Below are 16,781 nucleotides of genomic sequence, written 5' to 3' on the forward strand. Positions count from 1 at the left end.
CTCTGTTGTCACATGGCCTTCGTCCCCATATGTCTGTGTGTCCAAATCTCCTTTTCCCTTCCCCTGTAAGGACACCAGTCATTGGATTCAGGGCCCACTCTATTCCAGTATGATCTTAACTTGATTACATCTACGAACACTCTTTTTTCAAGTAAGGTCATATTCATAGGTATCAGGGCTTATCTTTTTGGAGGACGTAATTCAATGTGCAACACTTTTTTTTTTTAAACTTATTTATTTTTCATTTTTATTTATTTAATTTATCTTGGTTGCACCAGGTCTTAGTTGTGGCATGTGTGCTCCTTAGTTGTGGCATGCATGTGGGACCTAGTTCCCTGACCAGGGATCGAACCCGAGTCCTCTGCATTGGAGGGCGGATTCTTAACCACTGCACCACCAGGGAAGTCCTGTGCAACACTTTTTATGCATAAGACCAATTATTTTCCTCCTTCTCATTTCCCAGACTATTTTTTTTATTGAGGTATAAGTGACATACAACCTTATATTAGTTTCAGGTGTACAACTTAGTGATTTGATATTTGTATATATTGCAAAATGATCATCAAAATAAGTTAACATCTGTCACCACACATAATTACAGAATTTTTTTTTCTTGTGATGAGCACTTTTGAGATCTATTCTTGTAGCAACTTTCAAATACACAATATGGTATTACTAACTATAGTTGTCATGCTGTACATTACATCCCCATGACTTATTTATTTTATAACTGGAAGTATGTACCTTTGACCTCCTTCACCCAATTCACCCACCCTCCAATCACTGCCTCTGGCAACCACCAATCTATTTTCTGTAACTATGAGCTTGTTGTTGTGGGGTATCTGCTTTGGAGAATACTAATTTAAACATCCAGGGATGCAGAAGATGATCTATTGGAGTGAAGGAAGAAAGTATGAAAACTTTCCTATTTCTTTGGTATCTTATCCTCTTGTAATTTCCATTTTTGAGTATGTTATATAACACTTAACACGCTAATACATATATAAGTTATACATTAATAAGTACACATATTGGAAGTACATGTTCAAAAATTTTGTACTGAAAGGATGTATGATCAAAAATATTTAGAGACCATTGGCAAACTGAATTAATTTAAGGGCCTTGAAATAGTCTTAGCAACATGATACTGTTATAAATTCACAATGTATTTAATAAGGGGATGGATGGATAAGAGAGTGTTTAATATACAGAAATTCATCCAGTGTTATATGGGTTATAGTTTTTGCTTTTTTCTTAACTTCCTCTGAAATCCTGGACAAGTTACTTAATCAGTGCTGGCCTCATTTTCTTCTTATCAAATATGTGGATTAGGTTAATTTGATTAATTGTGCTCAGTGGTACTCCAGAGGTTTTGATGAGTTTCTGCAGAGCCCCTGCAAAGGCAGGAGGAAGGGAAGACTACAGGCAGGTACCAGCCTTGCTATATTGCTGGACCGTCGGGGAATTCCTGAATTGCTTCATCTAGAGCGCCTAGCTCCCGTTATAGGTCAGGGTAAGAACAGAGGATTTGTCAAGTGGCGGGGAAGGGATGGGGGAAGAAAAGAAAAGGAAACCACTGGGCTAGATCACCTCTTAAGATCCTTTTCCATTTTAAGGGCAAATGAAATTCAAAGTTATTATAACAAATCTCTGGTATTGAGAATAAAAGCCTGTCTAAATATGAGATGATGTCTTCATAAGTATAAAACTCCTGGGTGAGATAAACACAATCAAACATATGGAAAGCCATTATCAATAGACTGGGTTTGATGTAAAATGCAAGGTTGCACTATTGTCTTATCATCTCAGTTGGCCTTTCCTCGAGTTAGCTTACTTTACAAAGTCAACCACCGTATAACTTGTGCAGTGGCTATATTTTTTTCTAAAAATCTTTTATCAACTTATTAATGCATGTGATCAGTTTAACTGGTGAACAAGAAAAGAAGGAAACCAGAAAAGAACCCAGAGAGAAAAGAAAGAGTTGGCAGAGAAAGAATAGCACATTTAACACTTCCAGGATGAAAATGCTTTGAAATAGACTACATATTTGGCTGCTTATTTTGAACAAATATTTTAACTGCTTAGTTTCTAAAATAAGCTCTGTTTGGCCTTTGGGATTCCATATTGGTATTTTCCTGTTTCACTGACATGAAAAATTAAGAACATTTATTTCACTACATAATTATTCACTGGTTACTCTTTTTTTTTTCCCCACTGGTTACTCTTTAACACCCTCTTTCTTTCCACTTGATTATTCAATCCTGCTGGAGTATTCCTTGTTCCCTTGACTCTCAGGAAAAGCAATAGTATGCTAACAATGCATCCGTGTGGGCTGTGAACCAATGATTTTAAATCCTACGCACCATGATGTTATTTAAGTAATGGCAGCCAGAAACCACTCTTACAGTCCTCTTATTTTGTTGTGTTTCTGTGATTGGGGGCCGAATTATGTAATGGATGGGCAAGATGTTAAAATGGGCAATATGCTTGTGAAGTCTCTCCCAGGAGCTTGTGCTGTTTGGAATCTACTTACCACCCTGACTCCACATAAAGGCAAGACACACATCATTCAGTAACATTCTGCTCAGTTTAGAAACACATCACTAATTACCCACTGTGGTCTGAAATACTTTCAATGTACGTATACAGAAATACAGGTTGCCCTTAATCTATGTCATAATCTGTCCTATTCCCCACCCCGTTAAAAAAGAAAACTACATAAACACACTACTATATATAAAATAGATAACTAATAAGGACCTACTGTTATAGTACAGGAAGCTCTACTCAATGCTCTGTAATGGCCTATATGGGAAAAGAATCTAAAAAAGAGTAGATATATGTGTATGTATAATAGATTCACTTTGCTGTACACCTGAAATTAACACAACATTGTAAATCAACTATACTCTAACAAAAATTAAAAACAAAAAGACTAAAACGTTATGTAATCCCAGATTCACACTTAGTACATCCAGGTACGCTAGAACTTGATGAAAGACTGACCTCACCAGAGGTACCCGGTCTCAGCAGCCCAGACCACATCCGGATCCTCACTGCCTCCAGTCTCACCTCAAAATCGGCCAGACGCACTTCCTTGCCCCGCCCCTTCCCTCACAGCCAATGGGACGCGCGGCACAACCGGTCCGCAACAACTCCAGGGAACCGCCCCTCCATCGTCTCAGACTGGGGCTGGGCGTCTGCCCCTTAGCGTTTACAGGACGTGCGCATGCGCACCCTCACAGGGCCTTGGTGAGGCGCTTAGGGAGTGATTTCCCTCTGCTTTCTTTCTCCAGTCGCGCAACTCTCCAAAACCCTTCTACCGTACTGTTACTGAGGAGCCCTCTCCTAATCCCTCAGAGAACGTGCTGCTGCGGCCTTCGGTGCGCCAGTACCCGGATGTGGCGCCGCTCTCGCCCGGCGGGGACTCTGTTGCTGGGCGGAGCGCGGCGGCGTGCGCGGGGGCAGAGAGAAGGGGGCCCCTGGGCCCGGGCGCTCGCCGGACGCCGGCAGGTACCATCACTGCCCACGGGGGAGGAGGCGGCGCCGGCGCTCGGGCGTCCACCCCGGAACGAGGGCCCGGGGGAGAAAATAGGCCGGCAGTTAAGCTTGCTCCCCGCCGCCCGCGCCGTCTCCCCGGGGCTAATCTCCCCCGGCCCCCTGTGCGCCCCGCGCTCCCGGTCGGGGGAGAGCGTGGTCTCCTGGCGGCCGTCGCTGTAGCCCGGCCGGGGAGCCCGGAGGAAGCGGGGGAGTCCCCGCCCACGGCCCCCCTCCTCTCTGCCCGCCCGCCGACGCCGCCTCGGAGCTGCTGCAGTCCGGCCTCCAGTCCGAGCGGGGGGCGCGGCGGCGGCGGCGACGGCTGGGGAGCGGCTGTGGGCTCGGCGGGGACCGCGCCGCCGCCCCCGTGAGTTATTCTCACGTCCCCCGGGGCTCGCTGCCGCCCCCGCCGGCGCCGAGAGTCCGGCCCGGGCCCAACTCCCTCACGGGTCCCCGGGCGGCGGCGGCGGCGGCAGAGCCCACCGCTCGGGCCCCGATGAGTAACTCCAGGAATAACCGGGTGATGGTGGAAGGGGTCGGGGCCCGAGTGGTGCGCGGCCCGGACTGGAAGTGGGGGAAGCAGGACGGCGGCGAGGGCCATGTGGGCACGGTCCGGAGCTTCGAGAGCCCCGAGGAGGTGGTGGTGGTGTGGGACAACGGCACCGCCGCCAACTACCGCTGCTCCGGGGCCTACGACCTGCGTATCCTGGACAGCGCGCCCACGGGTAAGCGGCGGCCACCTGGCCCGGGGCCTGCGCGCGTAGGGGCAGGGGCGAGGCGGGGTGCGGGGGCGTCGGGCGGCCTGGGAGAAGCCCGCGGTGGAACGCCTACCGTGCAGCGCCTGGCTGGAGGGAGCGGAGAAGGAGCCAAAGGGAATTTTAGGTTCAATACCTGGTAAACAAAAACTTGCAAAAAAGAGCCCTCTTCTCTTCCCTCCGTCCCATCCCCAAGGGAAATGATGGCTGCACCGTCACGGGGATGCTTTCAAGCCTGGAAGGCACAAAGCACCGGGAAGACCGCAGACACTTCCCCTCCTCCTTCTCTAGGGAAGGGGTCTGGAGAGGCCTGTCTAATAAGCCATTGAAATTAATCAGCCACCGAGTGATCAGTGTCTGAAGGGAGGCTTGCCTTGCCATATGGTGTTTAGTTGACTGGTTACAATTGCCGAGGGGCCGTTGGTACCTCGGATTTGTTGCGATACTCTTTTTTCCTCCTCATCTAACACATAGAACGACTTGGAGTTCAGTAGCTGAATGCTGCTACTTAGTACCCTGTGGAATGATTTTTCATTTTAATTGTTTCGTTGTGTATCTTTATACCAATAGAGGGAAAAACAGCCTAAGCTGTTGAACCCTTTCTTTGTGTTAAATATTCTTTTCAAGTGGAAGATAGGTATAGGGGACACCTGATATCTTTTAACATCTCAGTTCATTTGTAAGGTTATGTCAGAGACTTATCCATTAACACAGCAATGAGTCAGTGTCCTTCTTGATTCACCAAATTTCAGGGAACTGTTTGTTATTGACTCTAGAATTTTTATATAATATGGTAAACTGAAAGCTTGCTCTCAAAATAATTTAATCGAATTCATTTTCACATAGATTTATCCTTGGTACTCTGTTCAGTAGGAAATAGTTTCAAATTTAAAATTTGATAATTTTCGGAATGCTTAAATAAGCTATTTTTAAAGCTTTATGATTGAGTTCGGCAGAACCTAACAAATCCTGAAATGGGTACATAGTTATTGTTAGCACCAATAAAAAGGAAATTAACACAAGGCAATTCAGTTTTTGAATAGATAATTCATAAAATTGTGTTTCTTTGCTGGCTTTTTAAACATTGCGGAGGATTTATGTGCAGGACCAACACGGTACAAAAAGGGGCCACCATTGTTATCAGTTTCTTGTGTGTTCTTACAGAATACTCATTGCAAGCATATGTATTAACGTATTGTAAATCTGCAACCCTTTTAAGGCCCAGTGGTAATAAACTACTATATTCTTTTCTGTACTTTTGCTTCTTAACTTAATAGTACCTATTAGTGATTGTTCCATGTTAGCACATAGATGTCGGCCTTATTCTTTCACAGCTGCATAATATTACAGTGATTGGATGCAGTAATTTATTTAACCAGTGCTTTGTTGATGGGCATTTGTATTCTTTCAGGTTTTCTCATTACAGTGATGCATTGAATGAATCCTTGTACATATATCCTGTGCATGAGTACTGAGTACGTTGGAAGTGGAATTGCTGCATCAAAGAGTGCACATATTTAATATTTTGAGAGATGTTGACTAAATGCCTTGCGAAGACATTTTATCAATTTATCCTCCTACAACACTGTGTGGGGCATATTCCTGTTTCTGCGCACTCTTAAAATTTTATCCTGCTAGCTAAAGCTAAAGTTTGAGCTCAATAATTTGGATGCATCTTGGGATCAGTAATTGTAGGTTTATGGGGAATTTTAAATATCTTTCCAGGGTAAAGGTAAAGTGTAACAAATCCTGTACTACAGCAATTTTTGAAGGGATATTCATGTTGTCTGTATGTTTTCTAGTATGGAGTATATCTGTCGTGTAAATGGTTTCATTATCTTACGTAAAAACAGGTATTTTTCAGAGGTTTAAAAATCTTAGTTTACTTTACAGGATAATTTTATACATTATTTAATTTGTTGGTATGTATCAATTCATCTTGTTCATCTGATTCTGTTCGCAAACATTTTAAAAACACTTCTGGAAAAATTAATTTTAAGCAAATAAAGCAAGAAAGTAAAGTTTCTTTAAAAAGAAAACGTATGATATGTTAAAATGTAGAACAGTACTGTTTGTTGTTTAGGACAGGGTTTCTCAGTTTTGGCACTATTGCTGTTTTGGACTGATTAGATAATTCTTTGCTGGAGGGGGCTGTCCTGTGCACTGTGGCAACATCCCTGGTCTCTACCCACTGGTTGCAGTTATGATAACCCAACATTTTTCAGACATTGCCAGGTATGATTGCTGCGGGTTGGTACTCATTGGTTTGGGGATATGTACATATGTGGTAAAAGTATACCAAAAAATAATAATAAATGCCAAGTTCAAGGGAGTGGATATCTTTACACTGAAGGAAGTGGAGTGTAGTAATTTTTTGGGTAAGTTTTATGTCTTAAACTGGGTGGTGGTACGTAGGTGTGTGTTATATTTTTATGCCTTTTGTATTCTTAAATTTCATAGTTAGTTTTAAAAAGTCTTGTAATATTTACCAGGACAACTGAGATAGCCTTTGGTTATTCATTCTTTGTTCCTTACTTGTTACCCACATTATATGAACAGAAAATTTATTGCAGTCTGTTTCGGAATTAAGAAATGGGTAGCTTTTTTTTTTTTTTTTTTTTTTTTAAGAATAAATGGGTAGCTTTTAAAATAAAATTCTGTGAAACTTTCCTGAGAATTAAGGATTCTGGAATGGTTGAGTCATTTTGAATCTTTCTGATATTTCTATACTGTGTGTTGGAGATTTTGTCTGAGGGTTTTATGTGGGGTCTGTAACATTTTGGCACAGAAGCTTTGTTATTTTTTTTCTTTCAGGTGACACATGATAAATTTGAATTTCTGGCCTAGGATAGTCAAACCTTGAGAAGAGGAGCATTTAGTGTATATTTGAATGATATAACTTCTATCTTGTATCCAGATATATTTGGTTAATTTGTAGTGAGCAAGAAGTTCGTGAAAATATATATGTTATTGGTGAATTAGTTTGGAGTTAATTTTGTGAAGTCTGTAATCAAGTAGGTATAGTTGACCTTTTATCATTTAGGTACTGATTTCATAGGATTTGGGGAGAATCCCCAATTCAATTGAAGGTCTAGAAGTGCTGACCCTGGATAAAAAGTGAAATGGATTAATAACCCTCAGCGTTGCCTTTCTGAGGCCTCCTGTTTCTCTTCTCATCTGTTTCTAGAACTACAGGAGAAAAGAGTGTTATCAGGGGACAGAGTCTTAGGAAAAAACAGGACTTGTGTGAACAATGTTTGGGGAATAGGATGCCAGACCTGGAAAGGATGAGATTTTGTGAGAGGTTTTTTACTAATGGCATCTGGAAGGAAAACTTGATTTTCCTATAGATCCTATCTATTTTAAATACGTAAAATGTCTTTTCCTTTTTATCTTCATCTGCTAAAACAATGTTTTAAGTAATGAAAGTCCATCTAGTTTTAATACTCCTTGTAAATTGCGGCTTGGTTGAACTGAGGACCTCAAGAAATCAACTTGAAGATCTCAAGAAATAGTCATCCCTCTGTCAGTACTTCTCAGACAGACAGTAAGCATGCAGATTAACTGGGAACCTTTAAAAATAGACATTCTCATTCAGTAGGTATGGGATTCAGCAAGAGTAGTTTAAAAGTGCCCAGGTGATGGAGATGATGCTGGCTCATGGACACACTTTGAATAGCAGGATGCTAAGTGACTGCTTGTCTTTTGAGATGTCCAGGCTCTTTGGTGTTTCCTTTTCCCCTCAGCTGATTCCAAGCCTTCATTGTTTGTCAGTAATATATGTCTTCAATTTTGGAGACTGACATTATTGGGCAGGAAGAAGGGGAGGAAATAAAGCAACATGAAACAGCTTTCTTTTTAAAAAAAAAAAACAAACTACTCTTTTTCTTTTTTTAACTACTCTTTTTAAAAAATTTATTTATTTTATTTTATTTATTTTGGCTGTGTTGGGTCCTAGTTGCTGTGTGCAGGTTGTCTCTAGTTTCCACGAGAGGGGGGCTACTCTTCGTTGCGGTGCACGGGCTTATTGCGGTGGCTTCTCTTGTTGCGGAGCATGGGCTCTAGGTGCGCGGGCTTCAGTAGTTGTGGCACCCGGGCTCAGTAGTTGTGGCTCGCGGGCTCTAGAGCGCAGGCTCAGTCGTTGGGACGCACAGGCTTAGTTGCTCCGCAGCATGTGGGATCTTCCTGGGCCAGGGCTCAAACCCGAGTCCCCTGCATTGGCAGGCGGATTCTTAACCACTGTGCCACCAGGGAAGTCCCAAAACAGCTTTCTAATATATGTATTTGTTTGCAAATATAACGCTGTCTTAATATATATTTTCGTCCTAAACTTTACAGCCTTATCCCTCTGGTTGGATTAGGTATTGCTTTTGGATGTATTTCCCGGTAGCTGCCCACCAGGTTCTCTTCCACCTTCCTTAATTGCTAGGCAGTGTGATCACAGTGCACTCTGTGCTTCTGTCTACTGCCACAGGTATGCTGTGTTGTAATTGTCTTTTGCATGAGATTATTAGTTTGAGAGGAAGGAGTGTGTGTGTGTGTGTGTTCCTTGTATCTCCATTTTCTAGCAAAGCCATAGCTCTGGATGAATATTTTCTGAATAAAATGCTTTTTTCAAAGAACTCTGGACTCATTTGATCTGCGGTTAGGTAGATATTATCCTAACACAGATAAAAGGGAACTAAGGCTTGGAGAGATGAAGAAACTTGTCCAGTCACAAAGCTGGTGAATGGCAGATGTAGGGATGAAAACTCAGTTCATTGCTTTTCCTCATCATTCTCTCTTCCATTTATGGTATAGTAGTTCAGAAATGATCACCATTTGTATTACTTTTCCTGAGGGAAAATTGATTAGGAAATTTAAATAATTTATTCTAGTCTGTGATATGGTTATTTGATTAACTTAATGTAACATTGTTGGAGATTAATGGTTTTTCTGTGTGTATCCAACATGACAGGTAGTTTATTACATGTAATTATCTTTAGCCTCCTTTAAGAAAACATTTTCAGTCCTGTGAAAGAGTTTTTGGAAAGTAATTGCTGTCAAAGCAAGTAATTGAGCTGCACATGAGGCTGTCAGATTCTCCAGCTCGGCTGGTCAGCCTTTACTATATGGTATTGTTTTTTTACTTTATTGGGGTTCTTCATCTTTTATGTTTTCTTTGTTCCAAACAGTGGCTCCAAGTCCCAGTCATCCTGCACTCTTGAAGCCAAGCTCTGCCCTTGGCAGAAGATGTGACATGGTCACGTCTCTAAACTATCAGATCTTACTGAAACTCACCTTGTTCATAAAGCTTCTTTTGTTTTATGAGAAAAATTGGCTTATTAATATTTATGTTTGTATGTGTGTGCTCAGGGGCAACATAGATACTTACATTACCTGGTGTGGGAGAAAATTTTCAATTAGAAGTTAGAAGCCAGCTAGCTAGCTTTTTCGTTTAGCAATGAAATAAATGGATTATATCAATTTAAATAATGAATTTCCCTCTACCTTTGAAAATTTGATTTAATGTTAATAGTAAAGAGCTAATATTTATTCATACAGCTAAATCACAGCTAACCTGGGAAATACAAATTAAAAAAAGAGACTTCACCCCGTTCAGATTGATTAAAAGTCTAAAAATAGTATGCATTGGTAAAGAATATGGGGAAATCAGAACTCTCAAGTTACTGGTGGGATTGTAAATTAGTACAACTACTTTGAGAAGCAGTTTGGCAACATCTTGTAAATTTAAAAAAAAAATTCATGTATCCTGTAGTTGAGAAAATTTACTTCTAAATGTTACGTCACGAGATTCTCAAGCACACATCCATAAAGAGATATGTATAAAGAAATTCACTCTAGTCTTGTTTATAAAAGCAGTAATTTGAAATGACTGAAAATTTATATGTAAAGTATATTATGTTGCATGAGTCCCATACAATAAAATATTATCAGTTAAAATGAAAGAATTAGCCTATATTTACCAGATATATGGTGAGTGAAAAAGTAGATTTCAAAGAGATACTGTAGGTAATACTGTGTTTTTTATGTAAGTTTGGAAAAAGACTACAAGTTTTTTTTATGGAAAATATATGTAGAAAAAGGATAAAGACTTAGACTGAAAGGATCTAACCTCAGGGTGGTATTTTGGTATTTTGCTTTTCATCTCATCAAATTATTGTTTTTCTTTTTAATGAGAGCAATATGATTTTTCTTCATTGCTTTTGGAAATCTTGGTTTAGTATGTTAGTAAATCAAGTCTGATTCTAAATTGAGTTTGTTTCCATTCTTGATTTTGTTGGACGCATTAGCTCTCAGGAGACTTCACGAAGATAGACGATAGAGCCAAAGGGAAGAAGTGCATTTCTGATGTGTGCTTGCTGGTTATTAAGCTGTTGTCTCTTGCCTTCAGCTCACTCTCTGTGCTCCTACCCCTGAGGCTGGTCTGGGAGTCTGCAGATGGTATTTTTCCTTTGTCAGCTGGATCCCTGTTGGCTCTGCCAATAGGGGGCGCTGGATGGAGACTGGAAGGCTTGGGGGTGGGAAGGGATACGCTCTTTCTTGTTTTGCTTGCTCTTCCTTCAAGTATCATTTCACTAAGCAGGATTTCAGTGTCAGTATTTGATTCCAGTTTGCTTATTTCCAACACCATCAGAAGTAGCCTGATGTGCGCCCCCCCGCCCCGTGACCCTAGCACCTGCCAGTTGCAACCCCTCTTTAAAAGTCTGGATCCCAGCCCTATGAGACACCTCCTTAAAGCCTCTTCCTTTTTTTTTTTTTTTTAATATGCCATGATTTATTATTTTTTAAAAATTTATTTACTTATTTTTATTTTTGGCTGCATTGGGTCTTTGTTGCTGTGCACGGGCTTTCTCTAGTTGTGGCGAGCGGGGTCTACTCTTTGTTGCAGTGTGCCTGCTTCTTATTGCAGTGGCTTTTCTTATTGTGGAGCACAGGCTCTAGGCGCGCGGGCTTCAGTAGTTGCGGCTCGCGGGCTGTAGAGCACAGGCTCAGTAGTTGTGGCACATGGGCTTAGTTGCTCTGGGGCATGTGGGATCTTCCCAGACCAGGGCTCGAACCCGTGTCCCCTGCATTGGCAGGCGGATTCTTAACCACTGCGCCACCAGGGAATTCCCCGCCTCTTACATTTTAATAATACTATTTTTTCATTGTTTCCCCATTTCTAGAAGTGGTGTGGTTCCCTGTCTCCTGACTGGACCCTGATTAATACAGTGTGTTTACCAAATCTCAGTCTTATTTTTCTATCCCATTCATCAGTTAAGTAAACATTTTTATTGAAATTTAGCTAGTAATTTTCCATCTTTTCTGATGCTGATCAATTCTAACAAACGAATTGGACCGTGTTTCACTTTTACATTGTGAATAAATAAATTCAGAATCCACTGAATTTAAAATGAAATAAAAGTGCTGTTCTTTTATGGATGCAGATATTAGAGTTTATTGGTGATACACATTGTTTCAGCATTAAAGACCATATAATGATGGAAGTATCTCCAAATGTCAGTTTTCACCGTGCTTTACTCTAGTTTCTTTTGGACTGCATTTATTTTCTTATTTATTGTCAGACATCACCTTTACCTGGAAGGGATAGATTAAACGGTATAATTTAAAAATATGTGTCTTCTAGGGAACACACCATTAACAACCACTTTTCATTCCGGAAAAGGTGTGCAATTTGGGAGTACTTATTTTATTTAAAAAAAAAAAAAAAAAAGGAACTATTCTTAATTTTGACTCTCAAGCACTTTGTTGCAAGATAATCAACAACATGTTGTTTTGTATCATTAGGAGGTGCTCCACAAGACTGCTTAACTAGGCACAAAATAGGTACAGCCCATTTTAATGTGCAAGAAGTGAGCAACAGTGTTATTTAGACCCTCACGCTGTCAAACTCCCAGTCACCTTTAGTACACCTTGTATTCCATGTGTGATTTTTTTTCTTTTTTTTGTGGAGACCCACTGAGGGTGCTAATATCAGCTGAATAATGTACAATTAATAACCTAATTTCATTCATAGATTTTTAGCAAAATAGTAAATATAGGGAATTCCCTGGCAGTCCAGTGGTTGAGACTCTGAGCTTTCACTGCTGAGGGCCTGGGTTCAATCCCTGGTCAGGACCTAAGATCCCACAGCTGTGTGGTGTGGCCAAAAAAAAAAAAAAAGGAAAAAAGAAAAATAGTAAATATAAAAGTATTAATGGAGGTCCACAACCCTTTATTCAGAATGCTTGGGACTGAATTTATAAACTTTTGTTAATGCTCACTTCCAGGTCCACAGCAGCACCCTGTCATCAGATACACCAATATTTCTGCAGGAAGCATATGAATGGTTATGCTAAGGGGGTAAATAAAGACTACACAGCCTCTTGTTTGTTCAGATCAGGATTTACCACTAAGTGAGTTTCCTGCTCATTTACAAAAAACTTAAGAGTTTTGGGATTTTGGAACAGATAAGAGATTGTGGGCTTATCTCTTTAATTTCAGAGATCATCTTTTGTATTTCCTGGGTCACGTACTTCACTTTGAAAACCATTGCACTGTCATCAAGCAGGAGCTTATGCATTTTAAGTATCTGTAGGGAAATGGCTTTTTTAGAACACTCCTCCTTCTCCTAAGCCCATTTCTTTACTCATATACTTTCATATGTCCCCGTACCAATTTAGCTTGCCTTTTTTTATCATCATGTTTGCATTACAGCGATTAAAGCACCTCCTCAGATGGAACTAGGAACGCAGGAACAATTTCGATCTTTGCCCATAGATGAGCTCTATGTAAATAAGTTCTTGTGAAATAGTCTGGTACCTAAGTTATCTTTAAAACTTTGTTTCTGAGGGAAAATGGTTCTGAATTCTAAACAACCGGCTTTTAAATGAACTTGAAGAACCAACTAAGATAAGGTGAGGTTTAAATTAATGGAGGAGATAATGGAACACAGCAGGTAGTCCAGACATTCATTTCTGGCTTTGGAGTGCCTTTGGGAGCATATTTACTTTTGTAGATGCTTGCTGTGGTTAGGGTTAGTTTATATTCTCTAAGCACACTCATGATAAGAGTATATAGCTTTCTTCTGGGGTGGATTTATCTTCTTGATGATAATTTTGTTCCGAAAAAATCAAGAAATGGAGTAGAAACGTTTTGATATGAAAACAAATCATTATTTGAATTTTGGGAGTTTTGCAGGGCTAGCGATAATAAATCATAAAAGTTTGAGATTGTAATATTTTACATTGTGGTGCCTTGCTCACCCCTCTTTCCCAGTCTCTTATCATGGAGTAGTGGAAAATGCACGAGCTTAGTAGGGAAGTCAAGGTATTTGTTCATTCTAGATTTTCTCACGTGGTCTCGTTAACTAGGGGAATGGACTAACATTTACTGAGCTCCCATCATGTGTCAGGAACTATACTAAGCTTTTTACGTACTTTATCTCATTTAATCCTCAAAAGTGTTGTTTGATAGCCTTCATTTTACTTAGGAGAACACAGGCTATGAGAAATGAACTAATTTGCCCAAGATTTCATAAGTAATTGGTTGATGGTTGAGATTCAAATCTAGGTTTGTCAGTCTTTTTTTTCCCCCTACCTTATAACATTAGTCTCTTTAAAACTTTAATTCTTCACCTGTAAAATGAAGTTGCAGTAGGTCAAGGTACACAGGTGTTTTGCTTGTAAAATGAAAAAATGAATTTTTATCTGTTAGCAGGAAAAAAATAAAGTGGATAAAATTCTTATTTTTGTTTGACCTCATTAGTTTTCTACTCTTGTGTAACAAGTGCTAAAAATAACAAATACATTACTAAAATTGCCAGTTGTATACCTTATTTGATGCCTTGTTTCTTTTGTTTGGACTGTGTAAGGCATGATTGTAATTTTATTATGCAAGCTTATAATAAAGTAGAGTAGCAGAGGCTGCAAAAATGGATGAGAGAATAACTTGTCCAACAGAAAAGATATGATGAAAGAGTTCTAGATTTTGGGTGAGGCACTTTCAAAGACATCTCCTTAACTCATAACAGGAGTTGGTTGGAAGTGGATGGTGTTTCACTCTACAACACTTTTGAAATTAACTAAGAAGTAGATAATCTTTTCAATTTTAAAAATGTATCTCTTTGAGATTTATTTGAATATTAGAATAGGATTTAATAACTTACATTTTGAGTGCAGAAGGTTGAATGGGGAACATGATGCCCTAGATATGTAATTATTCTTCAAATAAAATCAGAGCTAAGTAGAGGGAAAAACCCTGGTAGGGTAAGAGCATAAGAGGCCAAGCTTTGTAATCAGACTCCTCACATGGGTTTGAATTTGAGCCTGCCACTTACTAACGTGTGACTTCATATCCTCAATTTCTTCATCTATAAATGAGGATAATAATGCCTACCTTTTGGTATTGCTGGGAAAGTTAATAAAATATATGTGAAGCACCTAGCTTGGTACCGATTTAAGTAGTGGTTAGTATTATTAATAATAACAATACTATTTTCACTAATTTACTGTTTCTCAAGAGTAAGGAATGTGCAGTACGCCAACCAGCTGGCAGGTCACAAAGGCCTCACCCTCAGTAGGAATTTTAATTACATTTCAGCCAATTTCTAAACCATAAGTACTTTGATGGTTCAGGGAGAATAAGATGCATACTCTAGTTGGTTAACCCTCTTTAATCTCTGTAAACTTTTTGTCACATTGATTTGGGGTTAAAATTGAATGAATCCATAAATCAGAAATAGGAATTCTTCGTTGGTTGAGTGACATCAGCAAATGGTTATGCCACAATAAGTAACTGCTTTTAAACACTGGTTAATGACTTGTAAATTATTCTTTAAGGTTAGGTAAAATCTTTTAATTAGGGCAGAAGGTTAGAGGATTAGGTAGGCACTATACTAGTCTACTGGGAATGCTTATTTTTTATTTTAAAAACGTTTTAAAATTTATTACATAATATTTAAGATATCCAAGTGGATAAGTGATTAATAAAGAAATAAATAAATAACTGTGAACCTATCTAGAAATAAAGCATTTCTAATGTTTAAAACACTCTCTGTACTTCTTCCCAATTTCATTCCCTTCCTCTCCTAAAGTAACCACCGTATAGAAATTAGTAATTCCCATGGGTTTCTTTACATTTATGCTGTGTTGTATATATCCGTAAACAGTGCATAGTACTTTATTTGCAACATTCTGTATTCTTGAATAATTTTAAAATTCAGCATTATGGTTGAAGGATTCATCCATGTTGAATTGTGTGGCTCTTGAGCGTTCATTTTAGGTATTCCATTGTATACCTAATACATATCTTCACTCTCTTGTTAATGAACATTTACATTGTTTGCTTTTTCTTTTGCTCTTATACAAAGTGATAATTCACATATTCTTGTTCCATGTTTAAGTGCTTCACATAATGAACTGCTTGTAGTGAGAACCTTCTCTCTTTCAATCATTTTTTCTCTCTAGAAATTTAACATTTTACTTAAATAAATCAGTGCTTTATGAACTTGAGCTGTTTTTCTTGGCTCTTTTAAGAACTTGTGGTTATTGATCTTGACCATAGTGTTTTACTGGTCTCATAAAATTTGCCAACAAAAAGACTTAAGCTATGTAAATTCTCTAAGTTATTGAATTTAGGCGAGATGTCATTAAAATGTAGAGCAGATGGTCATTTGAGTATTAGAATGAGTCAAAAGCTATCATCAGGTGGTTCATTTAACGGTGGCAGATGTCTTCATAAAGCTTAGCAAAGGGAAAGAGTGTTAACTCTCTAGGGTGATATGGTATTCTGTAGGAAGGAGAAAAAGCATTTATGGGTTTAGTTAGGGAATTAAATTTTATTGAATTTTTAAGGAATAACTCTTGCCAGGGCTAAGGAGGTTTAGAATGGAAGGGAATGCTTTTAGTTGAGAATGAATTGGGTGGATGAAGTAAAGGGAAACAAAAAAGCTACCAGAGTGAGAGACCAGTAAAATGTTGGCCTTGTTCATTTAATCCTTTTTCCTTTTTTATGTTTTCTTTAAATGTCATCTTTTGTTTTAAAGTCAATTAATTGCATTCTCATTAAAAATTCTGTACTGCTCATTTTGGTAGTGGAGTGGGTTGCTTTGTTTACTTTTTCCAATTCTCAGCATTAGTCTGTTTCACAGCTGTTCAGTAGCTTTGTTGGCATTTGAACTGTGGGAACCAAGAAAGGATTTGGATGTGCTTTTGTGTGCATTAGTGGTCTTCCTGAAGTATTCTTTAAAACCGTGAATTGTAGAAGTTTTTTATTTTTTTTTAACCAGTTATCACATTGTATGTTTAAATGGTTGCTTTTAAAGAAAGCCTGTACTCAGATTAAGAGCTCATGAATGTTATTGTATTTTGGAGAAAATGAACTTAGAGATGAAAAATATGTAAATAGGGGAACAGCTGAAAACTGGGCTTTTCCTTTTCTGGTCAAGTGAGGAGGTTGGGATACATTTTCCCTTTGCCTTTCATCAGTCAGCACTCATTTGTAGAG

General features: G+C 39.3%; 1 protein-coding gene across 2 annotated transcripts in view; it reads left to right on the plus strand.

Annotated features, from left to right (window-relative positions):
- Nucleotides 1-3,435: 3,435 nt before the first annotated feature.
- MIB1 (MIB E3 ubiquitin protein ligase 1) overlaps nt 3,436-16,781 on the plus strand; it is a 117,023-nt gene continuing 103,677 nt past the window's right edge. The window contains exon 1 of one of the 2 annotated variants that reach the window (XM_068562325.1): nt 3,436-3,513. Coding sequence is in view for 1 of the 2 variants with exons in the window: in XM_068562324.1 (XP_068418425.1) it covers nt 4,034-4,262 (229 nt within the window). In the remaining variant the exon portion in view is untranslated. Of the gene's footprint in view, nt 3,514-4,033; nt 4,263-16,781 lie in introns of those variants that run through there. The other variant, XM_068562324.1, reaches the window with a different exon arrangement.

This window comes from Eschrichtius robustus, chromosome 14 (assembly GCF_028021215.1).
Source record: "Eschrichtius robustus isolate mEscRob2 chromosome 14, mEscRob2.pri, whole genome shotgun sequence".
Lineage (NCBI taxonomy): Eukaryota > Metazoa > Chordata > Mammalia > Artiodactyla > Eschrichtiidae > Eschrichtius > Eschrichtius robustus.